At 38.9% G+C, this 17,494-nt stretch overlaps 1 protein-coding gene across 3 annotated transcripts in view; it reads right to left on the bottom strand.

The window, feature by feature from the left end:
- rb1cc1 (RB1-inducible coiled-coil 1) overlaps window positions 1-17,494 on the bottom strand; it is a 193,915-nt gene that overhangs the window by 36,968 nt on the left and 139,453 nt on the right. For all 3 annotated transcript variants that reach the window (XM_059980959.1, XM_059980953.1, XM_059980943.1), the window contains exons 16-18: window positions 10,197-10,305; window positions 8,325-8,580; window positions 5,535-5,586 (exon numbers count right to left, since the gene is read on the bottom strand). In XM_059980959.1, the coding sequence (XP_059836942.1) occupies window positions 5,535-5,586; window positions 8,325-8,580; window positions 10,197-10,305 (417 nt within the window). The remainder of the gene's footprint in view (window positions 1-5,534; window positions 5,587-8,324; window positions 8,581-10,196; window positions 10,306-17,494) is intronic.

A 17,494-nucleotide genomic window follows, 5' to 3' on the forward strand; every position in this document is an offset into this window, starting at 1 on the left:
GCCATTTGGCCCATAAGGTCTGCTCCGCCATTCCATTATGACAGATTTATCACCCCTCGGAAGCTTATTCTCCTGCCTTCTCCCCATAAACTTTAACACCCAGATAAATCAAAAACCGATTAACCTTTGCCTTAAGAATTCCACAAATTCACCACCCTCTGTCAAAGTGCATTAGGGTTTTCTGACATTATATTCCAACTCTGTCCAGTATCCACTCTCACCTCTCTTTTGCTTCTCATATCTGAAAAAACTTTATACATTATTGGCTAGCTTATACATTATAAGCTATATAAGCTTATACATTCCTTTATACATTATTGGCTAGCTTACCTTCATATTTCTTCTTTGCTTTTTTTTATTGCTTCTTCAGTTGCCTTCTGTTGGTTTTTACAAAGTTTCTCAATCCTTTACCTTCATGCTAATCTTTGCTATATTATACTCTTTTTTTTCCTTTCATACTGTCTTTGACTTCCCTTGTTAGCTACAATTGCCTCATCCTCCCTTTATAGTACTTCTTCATCTTTGTAATGTCTGTATCCTGCGCCTTCCAAATTTCTCTCAGAAATGGCAGCCATTGCTATTCAGCTGTCATCGCTGTTAGTGTCCCCTTCCAATCAATCTTGGCCAACTCCTTTTTCATGCCAGCAATGTAATACTGATACATCTGACTCCAGCTTCCCACTCTCAAACTGCAGGGTGTACTCTCTCATATTATGATCACTGGTTCTTTTATCTAAGCTTCCTAATCAGATCTGGGTCATTACACAATATCCAATTCAGAACCATTGCAAAGCTACCTTATAGTCATATTCAAATTTTCTCTCATGATCCAGTACTAATAAGATTGTCATCAATCTATTTGCATAATGAAATCCCTTATTATTATCGCAACATTGTCCATTCTACATGCCTTTTCTATCTCCCATTATAAATTGTAGCCAACATCCTGGCTACTGCTTGGAAGCCCGTACTTAACTCCCATCAGGCTCTTGTTACGCTTGAGGTTCAATTCTACCCACAAGGATTCTACATGTCACCTCCTTCCAAAGTTCTGATTTCATTTTGTTACCAACCGATCTAACCCATCCCCTCTGCCTACCTGCCTATTGTTTACATCTAAGTTGTATTCTTGGATGTTATGGTTCCAACTATGATCTTCTTTCAGCCATGACTCAGTGATGCCCAAGTCATACCTACCAATCTCTAACTGGGTTACAATATAATCTACCTTATTGCATTTACTGCATGCATTCAAATATAATATCTTCAATCGTGTATTCATCACCCTTTTAAATTTTGGCCCTCCATCATGCTTTAACTTACGGCACTGACTGAAAATCTGTCCAATCTTCTACATGTCCTTCCTCACAGTCTCACTGCACATTGCATCTACTTTTATGCAAACTGCTCATCACTGCAGTTCCCATCCCCCAACTAATATAGCAAACTTGCCTGCAAAGATATTGGTACCCCTCAGTTTCAGATGTAACCTGTTCTTTTTGTACAGGTCATACTTTCCCTAGAATAGATCCCAATGATCCAGAAATCAGAAGCTCTGCATCCTTTACCAGGTCCTCAGGCACTCATTCATCTGCAGCATCATCCTATTCCTATCCTGACCAGGATGTGGCACTGGGAGTAATCTATAGATTAATACCTTAGAGGTTATCCTCTTTATCCTCTTCCCCAAATCCATATTGTGCTGCACAGGGTTTCTTTCCCCTTTCTAGTTATAGTATTGTGCCAATGTGTACCATGACCCTTCCTTGAGTATATTCTGCAGGTGCTCTGAGACATCCTTGACCCTGGGACCTGGGAGTCATCACACCGTTCTGGCATCTCTTTCGCTGTCAAAGAATCTCTTGCTGTCTGTCTAACTAACTATCGAGTCTCCTATCACCATCATTCTACCTGACTTTATCCTTCTCTCCTGAGCTGCAAAGCCAGCCATCGTGCTACTGGCCTGGCTATTCCTGCTGTGCCCCTATCAGATCATCTCCTCCAGCAGTAAACTTGTTGCTGAAGGGAATGGTCACAGGGGACTAAATGCTGCTAACTTCCCTTACTTTTCCTGTGGTCACCCATCTACCACCTGAAGCCTGCACTCAATAAAAGTCTTCTCTATGAGGTTTCCAGTCTCTTGGATTCTCCGGAGTATGGTCCTGGATTATCACTCCGCAATTTCCCACTCTGCAGACAAGTCCCAACAGATCCAGGTTGCTTTTTAAATGGTGCATAAAGACCACACAGTCAGTATACTTTGTACTGAGCAGAAGTTATGCTAGTTATGAAAACCTCTGGTAGACAATGCAAAAAGAGGTTTAAAAGAACTTCTGAGAACCATATCTTACTGGAAAGATGTTGGCTTTAGAACAAATACGCTTAGATATATGAGAAGGATTTGTGGACCCAATGGGCAAAATTAAAAACAGGAATTACAGAAACTTCAAAGTAAATTTATTAAGGTACTTATGTCACCATATACTACACTGAGATTCATTTTCTTGTGGACATTTACAATAAATACTAAGGTACAATGGAATCAATGAAAAACTGCATACAAACATGAACAATCAATGTGCAAAAGGCAACAAATTATGCAAATAAGAAACAATAATAAATAAATATTGAGTGCATGAGTGGTAGAGTCCTTGAAAGTGGGTCCATAAGGTTGTGGAATCAGATCAGTGATGGAGCGAGTATGGTTATCCATTCCGGTACAGGAGCCTGATGGTGAAGGGGTAATAACTGTTCCTGATCCTAGAGGTGTGGGACCCAAAACTCCTGTACTTCCTTTCTGACAGCAGCAGCAAGAGAGCATGACCTAGATGGTGGGAGCCCTTGATAATTGATACTGCTTTCCTGCCGCATTCTTTGTAGTTGTGGTCAATGGTGGGAAGAGCTTTACCTGTGGTCGACTGGGCCGAATACATAATTTTTTTTCTAGGCTTTTGCAACCAGTCAATATACTTTTCATCTGGCATCTATAAAAGTTCATCAACGTTTCAGATGACTTGCCAAATCTTCTTTCTAATGGCATGTGCTGGACCCAGAACAGATCCTCAGAAGTAATAACACTGATGAATTTAAAGTTGTTGAACCTCTCCACCTCTGATGAGGACTGGCTCATGACTTGTGGTTTCCTCCTTCTGTTGTCAATAACCAGCCCTTTAGTTTTGCTGATGTTGTGAAAGGTTGTTATTGTGGCAGCACCATTCAGCTAGATTTCCAATCTGCCTCCTATATGCTGATTAGTTGCTAACTTTGATTCAGCTAATAACAGTGGTATCATTAGCAAACCTAAATATGGCATTAAAGCTGTACTTAGCCTCACGGTTATAAGTATAAAAAGAGTACAGCAAAGGGCTAAACACACATCTTTGTGCTGTATTTGTGCTGATAGTGATGGTAGAGATGTTGCTAATCAGAGCTGACTGATGTATGTAAGTGAGGAAAGAGAGAATCCAATTGCACAAAGGGGTATTGAGGCCTAGGTTTTAGAGCTTATTAATTAATTTTGAATGGATGGTGATGTTGAATGCAGAGCTGTAGTCAATGAAAAGCATTCTAATATATCTTATAACTTCACTGTCTAGATGTTCCAGGGTTGAGTGAAGAGCCAGTGAAATGGCATCTGCTGTTGACCTGTTGTGACAGTAGGCACATTGGAGTAGAAGTTCAAAGCACCAAATTGAAGATTAATAATGGATGAATGATTGCCACCTTTGTTGGCAATGCACCAATGCAAAAAAAAACAAGTAAATAAGTCTGTTTAATCAACCCAACCCTTACCCCTTTTTACTATCTAACATTTATGGATTTTAGCATCAGCATAATATGAATGCCATACACTGGGATTTTTCAAGGTTTTATCACAGCTACCTTTTCATCTCTGCCAGATCACAATCCTTAGCTTAGCTTCAAACAGGTTTGTGAAGAAGTTTTGATTATACACATTACAAGAATTCAACAAGGTTTCTTTCTCTGAGAAATTAAAAATCAGTAATAAATTTTTGCCAGCACCCATGTATCTAGTGAATGAATAAACCGATCCTTGAGGTGAAAGGACCAGCAAATATGTAATTTCGAATGTTACTTCTGACTGGCAAAACAGTGGAGAATATCAAAATGTTCTTTATTTTTCATATTCCTCATTGTAGCCATTTATTTTTCTTAACAACCAAGGTGTAGTCCTTCCAAATAATAGTTCAGTACAGGAATATTTTGTATTTTTTTTTTGATACTGTAACCAAATTGAAATACTCTTAAATACATAAAACACTAAACAAGCTTTGCAAGAATGTATTCAATGTGTCATTAATATATTTTAAAATTCCATGTATATTACATTAAGTGCATATGCTTATGCAGATAATGCGTAAAAGTATGATTCAAAAATCCCAAGAGCAATTTAATTACAGTACCATACTTACAATCAAAATGAACAGGAAAATGACAAACAGACTCTGCTCTTTCCTCCCTTCTTTCTTTTAAGAACCTGGGATACATATCACCTTGCCATTGCAATCTTCAAAGATTCTAGACATAATTTGTTTTAAATTTTAATACTGGCCCTAAAGGGAAGGTTAGAACCTTTCCTATTACCTTTATGTTAGAACTAATTTAGGATAGGCATGTACCAAAACTTTATAGTTTTGCATTCTACTCTGACACAACAGGGGTAGCTGAAAGAATTACTCTTTTATTTGTGTGGTACTTTATGCTCTTTGGAAACTCCAAAGCTCTTCAAATTGACTTATAAACAAAATACTGTGAACATATATGGCCAAGTTAAGCAACCCAAATATGTGCACAGCAATCTAGTGCTTCAAAATTAGACACCCCAGTCCTTTGATTTAAAAAAAATACATTTGCTCCTTTAACCAATATTTAAGCATCAGCAAGTCTGAAAAATGCCTATTTTAACATCAATGCTTTATTTATTAATGTCTTCCAATCATCTAGCATTAGAAACAACAGCTCGAAGGGTCAGAAAATTAACAGAAACCCAGATTTCAAAGTTTTGTGCCCTCTAAGCTCCTGCAGCAGTACACAAACATAATTTTGGAGACACCATTTGTAAGCAAATCAAAGAGTCAAACTGCATACACGTAAATGAAATACATGCTCCAATAAATTTGTCTTTGCTGATTGAGGTTGAATGATTAACTTGGGCACAGGGAAAATAGCATTTGAATCATAAATAGCATTATGTACATACAAGTAAATTGGTAGGAGTTATTCTCTCATTTTAAAGGTGGCACTTGCTAGCATGCTCTCAGTACTGCAATACGTTCAAAGGTGACAGGCTCAAGAGAAGCAAGATTTAAAATCAAAACCACGTGACTCTAAGACAAATATCCTATGTTGGCACACAAGTCAACTGAATACCAAGGACAAATTGTTTGAATTGTACTTTGTTCAGTGCCTTAATTGTATGCCATACATGCAAGACCCAAGTCATTCATATATAATGGATTAAGTATCTCCCCAGTGAAATTCATACTTTTTTTAAGATACAAACATGTACTTACTCTTTCTAAAATCATAATCCGATGTTTTTCCTCAGACATGTGGATGGTTTCACTGGAATAAGTTAAAGTGATAATTAGGGTATTGAAAAAGTATAAATATTTGTGTTCTCTGAACTAACAAATTTTAAGGAGCTCCACAAACCATTGCCATACATACAAATTTAGAGGTAGCTGCAGAATCCTTTAATCCCATAAACATTGGTACATCCACCCTCTCATTAACAATGTTAAGAATCATAAACTAGGGGTAAGTGTAGCAATGGAAGGGGCAATGGAAGGAGAAAGAGGGTGTGAAAAAATCCAGTAAGCAAGGATGAAAAGAAATTGGATCAAGACTCCTCCTTACTGCCTGTAATGCTGGAGCCGTTTAGGGCAGCAATGAAGCTCTGGTGGTACTCAGGGCTTCATTGTGTCAGTAGCTTCCTCTCAGTTTTTACTAATGTCAGTCATGCAAGTCCCAGCTGGAGACTCGGGAATACCATCGCACTCAGATGCAGAAAGATTGTTCATCACTGTTTCTGTAACAATTTTGTTTTACCAGTCAGGGATGTTAGCACTGAGCTGAACCCCTGAACCTGGAGGACCAGTGGACCACTCTTAGTCTGGTCTCCACCTTTTCATCTGTTTGGCCTGCCAAGACCCAAAGCAACAGAGTTTTCCAGGTCATTGAGGCATGCAAGCCTCCAAACCCTACAAGGTTTTGGTCCTCTTGGAGGGGAACAAGGCTCAGGTGGGTAAAAAAAAAAGTATAGATTTGAAACAAAGAGTAAAAAAGAAATAAACTCATTTAGCAGCCTGCTTCATTATAACCAGTAAGTAGAAAAAATAAACAGTTTATCAATGGAGAGTAATAGTGCATCAATGAATAAAGTCAATTAAAGAAACAAAAATAGGAAAAAAAACTATAGCAGGAGATGATGTATCCAAATATATTGGCTTAAAAATGGTCTTTTAAGAGACTCCTGGATAGGTACATGGAGCTTAGAAAAATAGAGGGCTATGGGTAACCCTATGCAATTTCTAAAGTAAGTACATGTTCGACACAGCATTGTGGGCCAAAGGGCCTGTATTGTGCTGTAGATTTTCTATGTTTCTATTATTTTCAATGCTGAAATGGAAGGTACGAAACATGACACTGCACCTTGAAAAGGAAAGAAACAAGAGCCTATAGCAGACTGGTTAGCCTAACATATTTGCCTGCAGGATTATATGAGTGACAGTATTCCTACAAAATAATACTATTTTATCAAACATTTTGTAATTACTTAAAAGTTTTTTGATACAAGCAGCAGGATAGATGGTGGGAGGGGAATGAAATCAGTAAATGTAATAGTAAACACTAGTCTGTTAATTCTGGAAATCTGGAGCAACACACAAAATGCTGGAGGAACTCAGCAAACCAAGCAGCATCTACGGTAATGAATAGCTTTTCAAAAGACATTTGAATAATAATCATTAACATGGTATCCTATGCAATGTTTATGGGATTGAAGTTAGCATGGACAGAAGGTTGGTTAAAGAACAGAAGATCAGTGAATAAATGTGCTGTTCTAAGGTAAAATATTATTATTGTTGTACAATAGGGATAAAGTACAGGGTCTTTAGTTAGTCACAATTTTAATTTATGACCAAGATGAAGAGACTATTCTCAGCTACTGGCAGAACTTTAAATGTTTCTAGAAGCTTATTCAGATCCTGTTAAAGTAATTTGTTCGACCTGTTGACCATCCCCAACCTTCTCACCTTTAAAAGGACAAGAAAATTCATGAGAATTTCTTAATCTGAACTAGGAACTAAATAGCACCCTAAAGAGTACATTACTCAGTGTAACCGAGTATATAAGAATTCTAAGTACCCAAAATACAAATTCCTCTGAAAACTCGAAGTTATCATGATTCCTTTTCACACTCAAAGCTTTACAGTTATTGGAGGTGATAGAGGTTCTTCTGAGTAGTATTTATTTATTTAGAGATGCAACGCATTACAGATCCTTCTAGTCCAACAAGTGCATGCCCAGCAACCTACCTATTTAACATGTTCCTAATCACAGAACAATTTCCAGTGAGCAATTAACCTATTAACCAAGTGTCTTTGGACTGTGGGAGGAAACTAGAGCACACAGACAAAAGACACACTGATGGTACAATGTACCAAGGGACACTTATGGTAATGAACATTAACAGGTAGTTGGCTGAGCAAGATAAATCCTTTTTAACAAATGGAATTGAATAATGGAAAATTACTATCAAGAATCTTTTCAAAGGTTTTATTTTCTCAGGAGCTACCATTTACCTGAACTAAAACATTAAGAATAGGACATAATTAGATCTTAAAACACTAAATATCACTTTATGAGTAAGCAAATTACAAATGTTTGTATTTGTTTGGAGACTCTTTCTTATGAGTTTATGCCTGGGTGAGTATTCCCCTATTATGGAGAAGTAATTCAACACCTGTAATTTATAAAAATTAGTTCTCTATTTTAATTATAAGTAGAGGAACTTGTAGCAGTAATCTCCACATTAGATGAAAAAATGTTTGGAATTGGTATTGGTTTATTATTGTCACATGTACCAAAATACAGTGAAAAAGTTTCATGCAAACTGTTCATACAGATCTAATCATTACACAGTGCATTGAGGAAAACAAGGTAAAACAATGACAATGCAGAATAAAGTGTAACGTTACAGAGGAAGTACACTGCCGGTTTGCAATAAAGATCAAGATTATAACCTATTAAGGTTATGCAGTCAAGAATCCAAGATGGCTGGTTTTCTGATGGCTACTTACTGTACAGTCATGGTGCTTGCCTCCATTGCAGAGTCAATTCTTCCATCATCCCCAACCGTAGTAACAGATGCTAACCTTTCCGAATCAAATGGAACATCAGACCCAGAAGTAGTAGCGATCTCTTCACCAGGTGGTCCAGGTGATGAAAAGCCAGAGCACACCAGTACATTACTTCGTAAGCGGTTGAATTCTTCATCAAGCTTTTTCTTTTCTTGTAATAAAGTTGCTCTGTCTGCGGAGAGGGTTTCTATCAAAACTAAAAAAAAAAGTTTATGCAGGACATTCCAAATAACAAAAAATATTTGAATATGGCAGTTAATGTAACTTTAAACTGTTATAATTATAAAATGGCTTATATTGAAAAAGGATCATATGCATTCCCGACGTAAATGATGAATAAACTCATCTCGGGCTGCCAGACGGGTACAGGTATCGATTTTAACTGAGGTTGCGATGGCAAGGTCTACTATTTTCATCAGGGATCTCTGATGAAGATGGCATCATTTGTCATTGAAATGTTGGTTAAAACTAATACCTGTACCCAATTGGAAGCCGGAGTACAGTTAAATGGCTTATATTGTTAAAATCCGTCAGTTTTAGCACCATGGCTATTTTATTAAATGAAAGTGTGCAGACAATAGCAATATATTTGGATGTTTATGAAACATAAAATATATCAAAAAATTAAAATCATTCAATTTATAACCCTATTTATGAATATCCCTTCAAGAATCCCAAAACTGGATGCAACTTACTAATCAGGCTCTACCCATAAGGTAATCTAAGCAAGCAGCAGATTTCTCTTTGTACATTGCAGGCAATGAATGAATAACAGGGGGGTAGGCTCTTGTCAATAAAAGTCAAATTTATTCCCCTGAATACTAATTGGTAACCAAGGTAAAAAGAAAAAGACAATTAAAGTTTGATTAAAATGTAGTAATTGGACTCTCAAAGCAAACAGTGTCAAAATCATGTTTATTCTGTGGGAATACAGGTTTACAAATCCAAGGGTTGCTTCCACCTCTAAATTCCAGCAGCATTCTTAAGATATTTGGCACATTGATTTGAAGTGTGTGCAGGATGTATTGATACATTTCAGTTTATTGATTTACATCAAAGTACTGAAATTTATATCTAACAATATGAAATTTACAATTTCTGGATCTTTTGTTCCAAAGAGTTTGTTTCAAATGAATGAACAAAGGGCATAGCTATGCAAAGTACTAATCAACATATTTTTCATTTATAAATTGTTGTGTCACATTCAGATTCAACAATAAATCTTGTATTGGGTCTTCAGATACAGAAGTTTGGATCATTGAATTTACAGAGCAACACACTCAAAGTACAGGAGGAACTCAGCAGTCAGGCTGCATCTATGGAAATGAATAACTAATCAGTGTCGGGCTGAGGCCCTTTTTCAGGGCTGGGAAGGAAGGGGAAGATACCAGAATAAGGTGGTGGGGGAGAGGCCTTGGTGTCCCTCCTTCTTCCCTTTCTCCCATGATCCACTCTCTTCTATTAGGTTCCTTCTCCTCCATTCCTTTGCCTTTTGAACTCATTTCCCAGCTCCTTACTTTATCCCCTTTCATCACCTACCTGGTTTCATCCATCACCTTCCAGTTTGTCCTCCCCCACCTTCTTAATCTGGCACCTTCCTACTTCTATTCCAATAAGTGTTTTGTCCTGAAACATCAACTGCTTATTAATTTCCATAGATGCTGCCTGACCTGGTGAATTCCTCCAGCATCTTGCATGTGTTCATCTGGATTTCCAGCATCTACAGGATCTTGTGTCATTAAAATTGTCTGTTTTGTCACTTGGCAACATTTAAAGGCCTGCAATTTTGTTATCTGATGTGATCCAGCTTACCTCTATCCTTTTCCTGTTGTTGAGTTAGCTTATTTAATTTGTCAGTCAGCTCATTTATAATTTGTTCTTTCTTTATTTTTTCCCTGGTTAAAACTGTGTTGAAATTTGTCTGTAAAAGAAGTCACTGGAGTAAGTTAACCAAAGTTGACAGCTCATAACTTATTACATATGCCAACTTAAAAATATACAGGATTTGCTTTAATTTCTGTACCCAAATATATAATCCCATCAAGTTTTATAATTAACAGGGAAATATATTTTGCACTTAATTTAAATTTGGTCTCATCTCTCTTTAGACATGCAACTTTGCATATTCTTCAGTAAGAACTAATCTCTCAGTTTTATTCCTAAAAATCAGTGCCCATTTTCACAACCTAATTACACATACTGTAAAGATTTACATGGAACTGCTATTTGCAATTATATTTAGTGCTTTGACCAGGATCTAACTTCAGACTAATTACTTTGCATTACCCGAGAGATAGGCAAAGACAAATAATTCCTGTAATTTCCCCTTATCCTTTAAAGCTTAATAAGTTTACAACTAGATTATTGATATTCTTATGCATTTTAAAAATATGACAATCCACACACTAAAGGTGGATATTCACCATCCCCCCCCACAAACTTGCAACCCCCAAATAATCTTTGTATTTCACATTCTCTACTAGATAAGATAGATAGATAGATAGATAGATACTTTATTCATCCCCAAGGGGAAATTCAACATTTTTCCAGTGTCCCATACACTTATTGTAGCAACACTAATTACATACAGTATTTAACAGTATAAATATGATATGCATCTAAAATCACCCTCCCAAAAAGCATTAATAAATAGCTTTTAAAAAGTTCTTAAATAGTTTATTAAAGTGCATTGAGTGGTAACTTAAGCTCAGTCCTAACCCCAGCACTTTAACATGTCTTGCCCCTGGTGGTTGAATTGTAGAGCCGAATGGCGTTGGGGAGTAATGATCTCTTCATCCTGTCTGAGGAGCATTGCACTGACAGCAACCTGCCGCTGAAGCTGCTTCTCCGTCTCTGGATGGTGCTTCAGGGTTTTCCATGATTGACCGTAGCCTACTCAGCGCCCTCCTCTCTGCCACCGATGTCATACTCTCCAGTTCTGTGCCCACGACAGAGCCCACCTTCCTTACTAGCTTATTAAGACGTGAGGCATCCCTCTTCTTAATGCTGCCTCCCCAGCACGGCACCACAAAGAAGAGGGCGCTCTCCACAACTGACCGATAGAACATCTTCAGCATCTCACTACAAACATTGAATGACGCCAGCCTTCTGAGGAAGTACAGTCGACTCTGTGCTTTCCTGCACAGGGCATCTGTGTTGGCAGTCCAGTCTAGCTTCTCATCTAACTGCACTCCCAGATACTTGTATGTCTTAACCTGCTCCACACATTCTCCATTAATGATCACTGGCTCCATATGAGGCCTAGGTCTCCTAAAGTCCACCACCATCTCCTTGGTCTTGGTGATATTGAGACGCAGGTAGTTTGAGTTGCACCATATCACAAAGTCCTGTATCAGTTTCCTATACTCTTCCGCCTGACCATTACTGACACACCCCACTATGGCCGTGTCATCAGCGAACTTCAGCACATGCTAATACTATTTATTTTATAAAAGCTATGCTTACTGATATGTATGGCCTATAAATCTGAGTACCTTCAATGAAGAGGCAATGATTATATTCAACTTGGCAAATTGATGAACGATTAATCACAGACTGAGTCTATGAACTCAAAAGTAAGAAAGGTGCAAACACTCTGATGGGATTATACTACATGATCTCTCCAACAGCTACTGGAACATTGAGAACAGATATGCAGGCAGATTAGGGAGAGGTGTAAAACAAAAACATTGTTGTAGAAGCATCTTCAGCTTCCAGAACATAGACTGGGATCTTCTTAGTAGAAATGGGCAAAAAAAAAATCAGTTCAGTGCAATCAGGAGTGTTTTCTTAAATGACTCTTTAGATAGTCAGCTAAGAGGAGGGACCATACAGGACCTGATGTCGAGTGATGAACATGGCCAGGTGACTGACCTTTCAGTGGGACAACAGTGATTACAACACTTTTAGGATTTAAGGCACCAATTGAGAAGGACAAGAATGTACTTTGTAGACGTGTATTAAATTGAAGCAAGGAAAATTACAAGATTATTAGGCAAGAACAAAGGAGAGTTAATTAGGAACAACTGTTTTTAGACAAGTCCACATCTGACATGTGCAGAGTATTTAAAGACAAATTGCACAGAGTATAGGACAGGTATGTTCCAGTAAGAAGGAGACATGGATGACAAGGTAAGGGAACCTTGATAAGAAAGGTGGTGAATTGTCAAAAATTAAAAATATGAACAGTATCTAAAGTTTAGATGCTAAAATCAAACAGGGCCATTGATGATTACAAGGACTGAAAAGAACTCAAGGGAATTAGAAAAGTTAGGAGGAGCCAGAAGAAATCCTTGGCAAGTAGGATTATAGAGAATTCCAATATATTCTATACATACATCAAGAGCAAGTGGGTAACAAGGGAAGGGGTAGAACCAGATAAGTGTGAAGTGGTTCATTTTGGTAGGTCAAATATGATGGCAGAATATAGTTTTAATGGTAAGACTCATGGCAGTGTGAAGGATCAGAGGGATCTTGGGATCTGAGACCATAGGACACTCAAAGCTGCTGTGCAGGTTGACTCTGTGGTTAAGAAGGCATACGGTGCATTAGCCTTCATCAACCGTGGGATTGAGTTTAAGAGCCGAGAGGTAACGTTACAGGTTTATAGGACCTTTGTCAGACCCCACTTGGAGTACTGTGCTCAGTTATGGTCACCTCCCTACAGGAAGAATGTGGAAACTATAGAAAGGGTGCAGAGGAGATTTATAAGGATGTTGCCTAGATTGAGAAGCATGCCTTATGAGAATAGGTTGAGTGAACTTGGCCTTTCCTCCTTGGAGTGGTGGAGGATGAGAGGTGACCTGATAGAGCTGTATAAGATGTTGAGAGGCATTGATTGTATGGTTAGTCAGAGGCTTTTCCCCCCAGGGATAAAATGGCTTGCACAAGAGGGCACGGTGTTTGGAAGTAGGTACAGATGAGATGTCAGGGTAATTTTTTTTTATGCGGAGCGTGGTAAGTGCAAGGAATAGGCTGCCAGCAACAGTAGTGGAGGCAGATATGATAGGGTCTTTTAAGAGATTCTTGGAAAAGTTATTAGAGCTTTGAAAAATAGAGGGCTATGAGTAACCCTAGGTAATTTCTAAAGTAAGTACATGTTTGGTACAGCATAATGGGCTGAAGGGCCTGTATTGTTCTGTAGTTTTTCCATGTTTTCTATGATATTGGAGAGGTCCAGAGGTGGTTTGCAAGAAGGGTTAATATATGAGGAGCATTTGATGGCTTGAGGGCCTGTACTCACTGGAGCTTAGAAGAATATGGGGTCAGGGGATCCTATTGGAAACCTATAGAATTATGAAACAGCTAGATAAAGTATATGTGGAGAGAATTCTTGACCGGAGGCACAGCCACCATCTAGAACAGATATGATAAGAAAGTTATTTTATCAGGGGGTAGTGAATTTGTGGAATTAATTGCCCACATGTTTGAGCAGGCCAAGTCATTGGGTATTCTCAAGGCCAAGTTCAATAGATTCTCGATTAGTCAGGGTGTCAAACGTTATGGGGAGAAGGTAGAAGAATACAGTTAAGAGGGATAATAGTTCAACCATGATGGAATAGAGAGCTGACCTGATGGGTCAAATGGCCTAATTCTGCTCCTATAGTATTCCACCACTCACCCCCCCCCCCCCCCCCAAGCGTTCATGTTTTATTGTTTTACAACATTGAATCACAGCGGATTTAATTTGGCGTTTTTTTTTTAAAGTGATCAACAGAAAAAGACTTCCATGTCAAAGTGAAAACAGATCTCTACAAAGTGATGTAAGTTAATTTAAAGTATAAAACAAAATAATTGATCGCAGAAGTAGTTGCACCTTTGGTGCCAGTTAGTCTTAAGTCTGTGTGGACAGGTCTCCATCAGCTTTGCAGGTCTGGGCACTAATTTTTCTGCATTCTTCTTTACAAAACTGTTCAAGCTCTGTCAGATCGCATGGCAATTGTGAGTGAACAGTCCTTAAGTCCAGCCACCAATTCTCAAGTGGATTGAGGTCTGGACTTGGCCCCACCACCACTTTAACTTAGTTGTTTTTAAGACATTCCTGTATAGCTTTGGCATTATGTTTGGAGTCATTGTTTTCCTGAAAAATAAATCTTCTCCCATATCACTGTTCTCTTGCAGTCTGCAAGAGGTTTTCCTCCATGATTTCCCTGTACTTTGCTGCATTCATTTTACCTTCTAACTTCACAAGCTTCCAGAGTCTGCTGCAGTGAAGCATCTTGACAGCCTGATGTAACCACCCCCCATGCTTCACAGTAGGGATGGTGCGTGTTTTTGATGGTGTGCAGTTTGGCTTACAGCAAGCATAGTGTTTAGTCTGATAGCCAAAAAGCTCAATTTTGGATTAATCAGACCACAGAAACTTCTAGCTGACTTCAGAGTCTCCTGTGTGCCTTCTGGCAAACTCTAGCCGAGATTTCATGTGGGTTTTTTTCCCCCAACAGTGACCTTTTCTTTGCCACTCTTTCATAAAGCTGCGACTGATGAAGCACCTGGGCGACAGTTGTTATATGTGCAGACTCTCCCATTTCAGCCACTGAAGCTTTAACTCCTCCAGAGATGTCATGGGTCTTTTAGTGGCCACCTTCACTAGTCCTCTTCTTGCACAGTCACTGATTTTGAGGATGGCCGGTTATACGCAGATTTACAGTTGTGCCATATTTTTTCCATTTTTTGATGATTGACTTAACCGTATTCCAAGGGATATTCAGTGATTTGGAATTTTTTTGTATCCATCTCCTGACTTGTACTTTTCAATAACTTTTTCATGGAGTTGGTTGGAATGTTCTTTGTCTTCATGGTGTAATTTTTGCCTGAATGCTGACTCACCAGCAGTTGAACCTTCCAGATACAGGTATATTTTTACTACAATCAAATGAAACACCTTGGCTGCACGAGTGATGATTTGCTGATTCAAATTTAAGGGGGTGAATACTTGGGCAATTAATTGTTTTGTGTTTTTATATTTGTTGTTAATTTGGGTCACTTGAAGAGATCTGTTTTTCTCTTTGACACGAAAGTCTTTTTCTGTTGATTGGTCTTAGAAAAAAAGTCAAATTAAATCCATTGTGAAAGCTTCCAAGCTGGGTGAATACTTATGTAAGTCTTATGGTCTTATAACAGGTTTAGGAAACCTTGGTTTTTTGTGAGATATTGAGGCCCTGGTTAAGAAATTGCAATGCGGGTATAGGCAGGAAGGAGCAAATGACTGAGTATAACAAATTTAAGGGATCAATTAAGAAGTAAAACAGGAGGGCTAAAAGAAGCCATGAGTTTTCTCTAGCATACAAGAGGAACGAGAATCTCAAGGGCTCGTACAGATATATTAAGAGCAAATGGATAGCAAGGCACAAAAATTTTCCTCTGGAAGATCAAAGTCTGCATTTATACATGGAGCTGAAAGATGGGGAAGAATAGATTTTTTTACATCTGTATTTACTCAGGAGATGGACCTACAGTCTATCGATGTGCGGCAAAGCATCAGTTAGGTCATGTACTGTATACTGATAACAGAGGATGAAGTATTTACTCCAGCGATGCTGACTGTTTCTCTATTTCCCAATCTTATAAAACAGCTATCATAACTCTCCTCAGCCTCTGCTGCACCAGAGAAAAGAGCCCAAGTTTATCCAACCTCGCATCACTGCACATGCTTTCTAATCTAGGCAGCATCCTAGTAAATCTCCTCTGCACCTTTTCCAAAGCCTCAACATCCTTCCTGTAATGGAGTGTACAAAACTGAATGCAATGCTCCAGAGATTGCCTAAGCGGAGTTTTATAAACCTGCAATATAACTTTCAGATTCATGAATTCTGTTGCTCGACTAATAAACGCAAGCACGCCACTTGCTTAACTTACTACTCTATCAACTGTGGAACTACTTTAAGAGGGCTACGTGTTGGGATTCCAAAAGCCCTCTGCATCTCACTAAAGTTAAAGCCTTACCATTAACAATCTACTCTCCCTTTATATATGAACTGGTTACGAGGATTACCTCTTAGTAATAATGGTCAGTTAGGCACAGAGAAAATCTGTATTTACTGACAAGTAACTTTATTGTCTGAACTAAAAATTGTGTGAACTTACACAACTGAACTCCTGTGGGCACACCTAAGTTTCCCTGACCCCTCTATAAACAGTCAAATAATAGAAATGGTAATACCTGGGAAAGGAGTCTACGCTGGCCAGATGTTCCTGAACTAATCTCCACGTGTCTGACATGGGATTATTTACTTCAGCAAACTTCAATGGTTTGTCTCCAGAGTTGTAGCAAACATTTATCAGTCCCAGTATTGCATTTTACTCATTGGCTCAAAGCTATCTGACTGACCTCTGTCACAACCTTATTGTGCCTGGTCAAAGCCAGCATCCATTTTGCAAGTAACACCTGCAAACACCTTATGGCTCTTTGTTGTAAATCTGTTACCAAACCAGTAACCATTGAACCAGTAACCAGAAACCATTCCCATTAACAATAAGTATACCGTACTGGATACTGTTGATGGGGATGACCTACCAGGAATGAGTTGTAGTGGTCCTGCCTCTGGCACAGAGGTTGAACCCTCAACTAGAAAGGGGAGGAGGGAAGAGAAGAGAGCGATAGTTTTAGGGGATTCTATAGTCAGGGGAGCAGATAGGAGATTTTGTGGGGCAGATCGGGAGTCTCGGATGGTATGTTGCCTCCCTGGTGCCAGGGTCCGGGACATCTCAGATCGGGTGCAGGCTATTCTTGAGAACGAGGGTATGAACCCAGATGCAGTGGTCCATGTAGGGACCAACGATGTAGGTAAGGTGAGTGAGGGGGTCCTGCTTAGAAAGTTCAGGGAGTTAGGAGTGAAGCTGAAAGGCAGGACCTCCAGGGTGACAATCTCGGGATTGCTACCTGTGCCACGTGCGAGTGAGGCGAAGAATAGAATGATTATGCACAATAATACGAGGCTGACAGCATGGTGCAGGAAGGAAGGGTTCGGGTTTTTGGATAATTGGTCTTTGTTCCAGGGACATTGGGATCTGTTTCGAAGGGACGGTCTACATCTGAACCGGAGGGGTACTAAGATTCTTGCAGCAATGTTTGCCAGTGCTGCTCGGGGGGGTTTAAACTAGATGTGCAG

The sequence above is a fragment of the Hypanus sabinus genome, chromosome 1 (genome assembly GCF_030144855.1).
Source record: "Hypanus sabinus isolate sHypSab1 chromosome 1, sHypSab1.hap1, whole genome shotgun sequence".
NCBI lineage: Eukaryota > Metazoa > Chordata > Chondrichthyes > Myliobatiformes > Dasyatidae > Hypanus > Hypanus sabinus.